General features: G+C 35.0%; 1 protein-coding gene across 1 annotated transcript; it reads right to left on the bottom strand.

Annotated features, from left to right (window-relative positions):
• Window positions 1-1,575: 1,575 nt before the first annotated feature.
• Window positions 1,576-8,418, bottom strand: LOC110738648 (wall-associated receptor kinase 2-like). The gene is made up of 3 exons (XM_021919040.1): window positions 7,184-8,418; window positions 6,832-7,014; window positions 1,576-3,592 (listed from the first exon to the last, which is right to left on the bottom strand). Exons 1-3 carry the CDS (start codon window positions 8,145-8,147, stop codon window positions 2,373-2,375), a joined length of 2,367 nt encoding a protein of 788 aa, XP_021774732.1. The 5' UTR covers window positions 8,148-8,418; the 3' UTR covers window positions 1,576-2,372.
• Between the last annotated feature and the right edge of the window lie 1,249 nt (window positions 8,419-9,667).

The following is a 9,667-nucleotide window of genomic DNA, read 5'->3' as shown; positions in this document are numbered from 1 at the left end:
TGGTTTGATTGTTGAAGTTGGAGTTAAGGCGTACATTGGTGGTTTGGTTGTGTATACATCGTTAAGCTTTGAATGGTTTTCTACCCTTCTAAGCTTAGGGGGATACGACATTGATGATTCCAAGGTGGTGATGAGTTCATCATTTCATAATGATAGGTTGATGGATTTGGTTTGGTGTCAGTGGTGGTTGATTTGATTGGTGATCGAGGAGTTGGGTATTGGTGGATTTTCAAGTTTGGTAAAGGATTTTTTGGTTTGGTGATTGTAATTTGAGAGTTGGGGTGCTAGAAATGGAAGAAGGCACTTTCTCAGGACTAAGAAATGGCATTCAAGTAAGGTTCTGGAGATATTTTAGAAAGTTTTTTGTGCAAGCTCAAGAGTATATTGCACCATGTTTCATGATTGTTGTTGTTGTTTCATAGATTCAGCAAGTTTAGTAAGTCCACTTCATCAGCATTTGATGCTCCTAAATTACTAGCTCTAGATTGGTAATTCAAGCTTAGCATCACTATTCCCAGCCCCTTTGCTTAGCTCTATTTCAAACTGTCATAGTTGTTCCACCCATTACAGTTTGAGGGGGATGTTAGAATATACACATTGGATTATAAAGTAGTTGGTTACTTGTATTCCTTGTCAAACGTAATTATTAGTATAAATAGCACAAATAGTATGATGTAATAGTATCTTTGTATTCTAACATTTTCATTTGAAAGAATATACTCTCATTTTCTCTCTATTCCTCCAAGCTCCTTTCAAGCTCTTTAATGGCAGCATACTCTCTCTTTTATTTTCTTCCTCCTTAGATCCATAATTGTAACATGGTATCAGAGCAAACGATCCTAGGTTCCTAGCTCCATAATTCCGCACAATTTTTAGCTTGAACGTGAATTCCCAATTCATATTTTCCCCAAAATTTTCTGTCGAATTTTCGGTAAAATCAAGTTTGCAATTGAGCAATAGGAGCTTTAATTCGTCCTATTGTCCTCTATTTTCAATCCCAATTTGTTTTTTCAATATATATGTACCATGTGTATGGTCCATATATATATATTCCTCCTTGTCCCATGAATAGCACCATAGATTGCTCAATGCAAATTTAGTACATATATAGTAACAGCAGAACAGTAAACTATTTTTCTTCTAAGCATCTCAAGTAATTTTACACGTCTTTGAGAACTACATCTTGTGAAGGCAAACTTGTGTTAGTTTGTCTATTTTCAATATATATGTACCATGCATATGGTACACTTGACCTCAGTGCTGATGATGACTTAAACAAACTCATGTGTTAAGCTAACAAGTTTGTAAGTAGTTTATATTGTAGTCCATAATATTGCATTTTAAAATAGTACAAGCTTCAAGTATTTATACAACTAATTTAAAAGTTAGTATGATAATACAAACCTCCTAAACCTAAGGAAACAAATATAACCATTATTATTTCATGCAAGCGGGTGTATCATGTGCATGGTCACCCAAAAGAACATTACCTTATAAATAAAAGAATATAACTTATATATAAAAAAGAGCATTACCTAATGATAAAAAAAACATAACTTATAAATAAAATAATATTACCTATAAAAAAAAATCATAACTTATAAATAAAAGAACATTACATATGAATAAAAGAACATTAATTATAAATAATGGAAAAATGCTAGCTACATACTACCCAACCCCATGAAAGAAGATGATGAACAACAATGGTAGTGCCAAAATTTCAAATTAAACAATCAAGTAAGTTTATGATAATAAATAAAGCTTCATATGAACAATATGCAAAACACAAAATATAGGTAAAAAGAACAAGCATAGAGTTCACCATTGAAGCACAAGTTAGGGTTTCATATTCATGAAATAGAACAAAGATGGACAAAAAAGAGAAATCATACCTCAAATGAGTAGGAAACCCTTGTGAAGTGAATTTATAGTGGAAAACAAACAAGTAGAATTTTCAATTGCAAGTTCTTTAGCCAACAAAAATACATAAAATTCTTAAATCATCAAAAACCCAAAATTTTGGTTGAGAAATTCGGATTTTGGAGTGTTAAATCTAGTAAAAATGTGTTTGTGAGTGATGAATTAAGCATATAAAAAACTATTAAAAAAATCAAGAAATAAAATGAAAGAAGAAGTTAAAGGGAGAGGAAAGAGAGAGTATCTAAGATAGAGAACATTACATATAAATTTCTTCACAAAAAAAAAAAAAACACTACATACAAATAAAAGAACATTAAATTTGTCCCAATATTCTTTTATTTATATGTAATGTACTTCCTTCACATGGTACACCCCCCTCTAGGTACCATACTATTTTCACAAGTATAAACTTAACAAGTATTCCATTGTATGTAGGTCAAGCACAGTAATCATCTCCCATCTTCCAAAGGCACCAAGTGCACAACTCTACTTTGGCTGCTTGATGAATAGCTCATGCCATCGTAGCCATAGCCATTGTTGATGCAATCGTGGGCCTCACCAAGCAAATATTTACTCTCTTCATTTTGGAGTGGCACGCTATTGTTTGACAACCATGGATGAGTAGTCATACATCTAATCCTCTCTAGCTCTCTTGCAACCTCCTTCATTGTTGGGCGATCCTCTCCTTTAAGTTTCAAGCACCTCCTTGCAAGATTAGCAACTTCCTTAAGCTGCTCAATTGCACCATTACTTACAATTTTTTCATCAAAAATCTCAAACAAACGATCTTCCTTAAATTTCCTAAGAAAGCATACAGCAAGGCATCTCTCATTTTCAGGATTAGCATAAGACATCGCCTTCTTTCTAGTAATTAGCTCGACAAGAACAACACCAAAGCTATAAACATCGCTCTTATCTGTAAGCTCACCAGTTTGCATGTACTCTGGATCAAGATAACCACATGTCCCTTGAACCATAGTTCCTAACTGCTCTCGATCTACCGGAGCTAGCTTAGAAGCTCCAAAATCAGCAACTTTTGCTACGCATTTATCATCCAAGAGTATGTTTGCAGACTTAATATCTCTGTGAATTATCGGTATAGAAATTGTAGTATGCAAATAGGCCAAGACCTCAGCAACTTCTGCTGCAATTCTTAAGCGAACATCCCAAGTAAAAGAAAACAATTTTTCCTCATCATGTAAATGATCATGCAATGTACCATTACTAATAAATTCATATACGAGCAAAGGTACCTCCGTCTCCAAGCAACAACCAAGGAGCTTTACCACATTCTTATTGTTGATTTGTGACAAGGCAACAACCTCGTTAATGAATTGTTCGACCTGGGTGGAATCAACCTTGATGGACCTTTTGATGGCGACTACTTGATTGTTAGGTAGTAATCCTTTAAAAACCATGCCAAAACCTCCGCGACCAATGATGCTACTATCACTATAATTATCTGTGGCCTTCTGAAGTTGTTCAAATGTAAACATCCTAACCATACTACCAAGTGATGATACATCTCGCCCTGAAAGTTTTTGCTGTAAAATATGACCACCATTTTGTTGAAAGCATTTCTCCCTTAATTTTTGGATCTCTTTGTTTCCATGTTGCCAATGGAACCAAAAGCCAACCAACAAAAAAGCAATGACTCCACCGCCAACACCTGAACAATTATCTTGCATTATTAATTCTTAAGGGTTTAATGTAAAGCAAGCATGTACTATGAAGCTTAGTTATCATTTACATTACTCGTATTTTTTAATTTACATGCGAGATTCTCACTAAAAACCGACAAGTGTGGTTTTTTTTTTGTCCTTCTTGTGTTTAGAGTGGGCCAATTGACCATATTGGTATAAAAGTTAACACCCTTATGACAGATTAGTATAAAAATTAACATGTGGCGACATATTGGTATATAAGTCAACAAATTGCGACATTTACCCCTATTTTCTCGTCGGATGATATGCGTACGATACACGCGCTTAATTTTAGTGCTAATAACTTTTATTTTTACATTTTGTTTTTTGTACTTTTCTCTACTTTTTATATTAATTTAAAAAAATTATGAAGTAAAAATCCAAAAAAAAAAAAAAAGGTTGAAAGCCCAAAAGTGATGAGAAAGAAGCTAGGGGAAAACGAATAGGAAAGCTTGAGCAAAGGGATATAAGCTTGAATGTATTGAGGGCGTTGGTCATTGAAGCATCACAAGGGTAGATTCTTCTTCTTTTTTTTTAAAAAAAAAAAAAAAAACACTCATACATATATTTTTTCTTATTATATTGTTGATTTACAAAGTTGTGGGTATAATACAAATGAAGTAATAATGAAAGTTAGCGTCTACTAGTAATTGGTTTTGAAATTAAATAACTAATATTGAGATTTTGTTTATTGTTTATTAGTTCTTTGGGGTTTTATCGTTTGATTGATTTATCAAAGTTATTGTATTGGAAGGGAAGAGGGAAAAATTATTATTTGGTGCTGAATAAGTATATTATGATAATAAATAAGATTGCAAAAGTAATTAAAACAAAATTTTGAAGTATACAACATGCTCTTTCACCCGAAGAAAAAATAGGGGTAAATGTCACAATTTGTTAATCTATATATCAATATGTCGCCACATGTTAATTTTTATACCAATATGTCGTCGGCAATAATTTATATACCAATATGTCATAAGGGTGTTAACTTATATACCAATGTGGTCAATTGGCCGTTTAGAGTGCCACCAGGGCATGCAGATAGAGAATCAATCCTAAAATCTTTTGAAATCGGTAAGGAAGTTTTAGATATGTTCTATTTACCATATTTTCACTTATGGGAACTTTTTATCTTATCTGAAATTATTATAACTTATTTTAGTTGTATTTTAACTTGGGTAACTGTTTATCAGTTTATTTTTTCAATACGAACTTATCTGAATTTATGACACTTGATATATATGAAAATAAGGTGAATAAAACAGATCCTAAGCTATCCCTTGCTCAAAGTGAGTTTCTTCTTAAATACAAGCAATAATGTAAATCTTATACTTCTATTTCTTATGCATTATTAATTATTCATACTTACTTCCTTTTTTAGTTGGCATGTACTCCTGTTTAGAAATTTTATTTTTAGCTAACACGTTTTCGTTTTGGGTAAGTTTTATACCTTGCATAACTAGCTAGTGTACCTCACTTGTTTTTATCATTTTCTCTCCTCTCCTATCCTTAATATGTGTACTTAAATTGAATGTGTCAATTAAATAAAAGTAGAGGAAGTAATTTTGTTAAAAAAAAAAAAAGTTATCACATGGACACTAAAACGAATGAAAATAGAATAGGATGGAAACAAATTTGTTGACCCCGTCAAAAAATGAATTTCGGAAAATTCAACATACTAGTAGAAAAGAAAAATCAACGGAGGAATTGACTAGATGATATCGACATATAATAAAAAGCCAATAATGGATGGAGGAAAGTGGCGTAAACATAATATCAATTGTTAGAAGATTACCTCAACCAAAAGCTAACCCTTATGGTTAAGGCGCAATGAATAAACTTATTACAATCAATATCATCAATAAAGAAGGGTTTCAAAAAACTAATATCAATATAATGAGGGGCCGTTTGGTTCGCACAGGGGAATTGGAATGGAATGAACAAAGGGAAAGACAAGGAATGGAATGAAAATCCCCCAATTTTGGGGTGTTGTTTGTTTTTAATAACAAAGGAATGGATTGAATAAAAGGTCACCAATCCAACCACCTTCACACCACCACATCACCACCTTCACACCAACCAACACCACTGGAAAACCAGCCCAGACCACCGCCGCCCCTCCCCCGACCACCGCCAACTCTCCCCCGAGCCTCGCCGTCCTCCCCTCCCCCAAAAAAACCACCCCTAGCCCCGATCTCCCTTGACCCAGAAATTCGCTGCCCAACACCACCTCACTCCTTCACTGCTCCCATGCTCCAATTCAAACACCAACCCGCAAAACTCACACTCCAACCACCAATTCACCGCAGCCAGCCACCAACCATCACCAGCCGCAACTGCATCTGCTAACGAACAACCCTAATCGCCAAGAATCGCAGCGATTTACGCTGACTAGTTGGAGTTTTCGGGGCTGGGGTGGAGTTTTTCGAGGCTAAGTTCAAGGCTAGGTGGGGTTTTACAAGTTGGGGTGGAGGTATTCGAGGCTGGGGGTAGAGTATTGGGTGGTGTTTTACGGGGCTGGGTGGTTTTTTTGGGGTGGTGGTGTTTTTCAGGGGTGCTAGTGTTTTCGTGGCTTGGGGTTGAGTTTTTTGAGGTTAGGTGGTGTTTTCAGGGCTAAGTGGGGGTTTTCAGGGTGGTTTTGGTGTGGTTGGAGAGTTTTTTCAGGGGAGGGGAGGGCGGCGAGGGTCGGCGGTGGTCGGGGGAGGGGCGGCCGTGGTCAGGGTAGGGGCGGCGGTGGTTAGGGCTGGTTTTCCGGTGGTGTTGGTAGGTGTGAAGGTGGTGATGTGGTGGTGTGAAGTTTGGTAGGGAAAGGGAATGGAAAAGTCTAGGGGGGTGGGGAATGAAGTTGGAAGAATTTGGGGTAATGGAGAGGGTAAAGGGAATGATTAAAAGTAACATAACTTCACCGTTACCACCACCACCGCACTACCACCCTCCCCACCACCCTCATCAACACCAACTCACTGCGTGGTGTGTTCTCATAAAAAAGAAAAATATAGGGTGGTTTTGTACAAAAAAAAAAAAAATGGTTTTCTAAGGAGGTTTTTGGCAAATTATTTTACAAAAATAATGGTTAATGTATTAATGTACTCCAAACTCCGTGTATAATAAACTTTGATGGACTATAGATGTTAGAAGGGGCTGAATTCATTGACGGTAAAAGAAAATAGGAGGATGATCGAAGTAAGTAACATATACTCACCAAGTATGATTATAGATTCCAGTGGCAGTAATACTTTCTTTTGGATTCTAACACAAGGACTTTCCTTTGTGCCATTGCCATTGAAGCTTTGAGGACATTGACAACGATAACTTCCAGGGGTGCTGTGACAATACTCTTGTTTTTCACAATTATGTAAACCATTGTCCGCACACTCATTAATATCTGGATAAACCCAATAAAGAATTAGCTGCAACATAGGTGTATACACTAATATTAGTGTAAACCAGATGTATACAAAAGTTTTTCTATCAAATATACCAAAGTTGTACATAATAATTAACAGAGTTAGTAATTAATTAACAAATGAAATTGATAGGATAAGTTAGATCACCTTGACAATCATGAAGGTAGGGATTAATACCCGTGAATCCAAGTTTGCACTCGCACCGGTAACCCCATTGCCCCGGCAAGTCATCAACACACACGGTGTTACCCTTGCACAACAATGGCTCCCCAGCTGCTTGCGCGCTTTTGCAATCTTTAGTTCCAATTGACCAATTATATACCATTGGATACAATAACTCATTGGCATCTTTGAAATACGAGACATCTTTTTTAAGAATAGACTGAATAGAGAAGAGCATTTCAGAGTGGTTTTGTTGAAGCTGATCCTTAGCCATCACAAACGCCACGCTGCACGGATTGTAACCTAGTACATATTTGTGGTTCAACATACTACCAGCTTCTAATGTAATATTGGTTACTCCGTCTGGAATGGAGGCGAGGCAGCAACCGATGCCTTCGCATTTATTGCTGATATACGATTGGTTAGAGCACCCAGTTATACACCCTGATAGAAACCCACCTGTACTATTCATCATTGTTCCTGAGAACAAACCCGTTGTATCGCACCCAATGGCACCGGCTATGTTTTGGGTTGTCGATAGAGCAAATCTTGTGACACTAATCCAGGATTTTAAATGATTGAATTTTGTACCTGTAATATCAAAACACAAATATGCAATGCTGTTGCTTACCCTGAATTCGCCGTCTAGAGTGATTAGTACTACCTTAGTAGCACCATAAGTTGGAAACGAGGGGACCGTAGTATCGTTGCAAGTGATATTGTAGAATATGCCCTCTGTAAGGGGATTACCGTAGTGGCACTTATCTCCTATGCCGAAAGGATAGGGGATGTCGACGTCGCCACATTTGTCAGGACAACCAGGAAGGGCTATTTGAGAGTCTGTAAAAGAAGCAACTTCTTGGCCTATAGTTTGATGTGGTGAAGACAACAATGTTGCCACAACGATTAGAAACAAAGAAATACCCCAACCAAATTCCCCTTTCAACATCTTTTTGTGATTATTTTTGTAAAACAAATATGTAATTGTTGCAAAATAGAACAGAACCAAAGAAAGAACTAAGAGAAACAACTGATTTTCATTAATGGAGGTGTAAAACTTTAATACATTTGAGAAGAAGAAGAAGAAGAAGAGCTAGGAAAACGAGAGAAAGAAGTAAATTGAATGAATAAAAGAAACTAGTACAGTAGGAGGTTATATACTGCTCTCACATTTAGTACAACCCCAACTAACTAACTTGTGCATTAAAACAGAAATAGCAAAAATATCCTAACCAACTTGTTGGCGTGTACTCAAGTTGTTATAAAGTATGCTGACTCATTAGCTTGAATCTTGAATATGATTCACAGTAATAAACTCATGAGTGTATTTTCACTTTCAGATCATAGAACTTAAGAATAAAATTAGTATGTCAGTCAATAAGTGTAGTATCTTAAAAGCATGTGACTGAGGGGGGGTCAAGATGAACTAGTCAACTGTCCTTTGCACCACGTCAACTAAGTCGAGGTCTATACTTTCCCTACTCTAAAGTCTAAAGTTCGAAAAGTAAAAATATTGACTTAGTTACCGAAATTGCTTTACACTTAGGCCTAGTTTAATTCACCTTAAAAAAAATATTTAGTAAAATAAGTTCAGTTCAATAAAAGTTAGTAACTCTAATGAAAAAATATAATAGAAAATCAGTAAAAAATAATCTCAATAAAGCAAAACTAATTTCACTTCAATAAAACTAATTCAGTTCAACAAAATAAGGTGAAGTGAACGACATCTTACTAGGGCATTTCTTTACTTTTGTTTTGTGCTGAATTTTTTAATTTTTGTTTGTTTTTTTTTTTTTTTTTGAATAATTTTTTTTAAGGATTTTTTGACTTTTAGCACAATTAAAATCAAGAAATACCACCAAAACTTTAAAAATTTTATTTTACCACCAAATAAAATTCTATAAATTGTTTTTACCACCCACCGTTAATAAAACTGTTAAATCTAACGGTTAAAAAAATCTTCGGTTTTCGGGCGCAAATCATGTTCTTCATAGGTTTATGGGGGCATTTTAAACACGCAAAATGAGGCATTTTCAATCATTTTTTGTCAATTTTGACCTCAAATTTTTACAGGAGCAAAATGCCTTTTAAAACCACGAAAAATCATGTGTTTGGCACGAAAATCAAATAATTTAAAAAATTTCGTTTGATTTTTTATGGCAGGTGGTAAAAACAATTTAAATTTTTTATTTGGTGGTAAAAAAAAAAAAAAAAAAAAAAAAAAAAAAAAAAAATCTTGATTTTTTTTGGTGCTAAAAGTAAAAAAAAAATCCTTTTTTTTTTTTAAATTCTGTCAATAATTTTTATATGCGGTTGGATATACCGTGTGGGCGTATGGCTAACTACCATTGGTTATGCTACTATGTTATTGCAATAGAGGTTACCCTATTAAAGTGATAGGTGTTACTTAATAATATACTTATTTAAGGGTTACTCAATAAGTAAAATTTTTAAAAATGATTACTCTAT

This window comes from Chenopodium quinoa, unplaced genomic scaffold (genome assembly GCF_001683475.1).
Source record: "Chenopodium quinoa cultivar QQ74 unplaced genomic scaffold, ASM168347v1, whole genome shotgun sequence".
Taxonomy (NCBI): Eukaryota; Viridiplantae; Streptophyta; class Magnoliopsida; order Caryophyllales; family Amaranthaceae; genus Chenopodium; species Chenopodium quinoa.
Note: the sequence above shows the minus strand (reverse complement) of the source record. Positions and strands in the feature narration are given on the sequence as shown.

Coding starts and splice junctions, on each gene's coding strand:
- LOC110738648 (XM_021919040.1), bottom strand. CDS start 8,147: ATGTTGAAAGGGGAATTTGGTTGGGGTATTTCTTTGTTTCTAATCGTT. Junction 7,015..7,183: donor CTACCTTCATGATTGTCAAG/GTGATCTAACTT, acceptor GGGTTTATCCAG/ATATTAATGAGTGTGCGGAC. Junction 3,593..6,831: donor GGAATCTATAATCATACTTG/GTGAGTATATGT, acceptor ATAATTGTTCAG/GTGTTGGCGGTGGAGTCATT.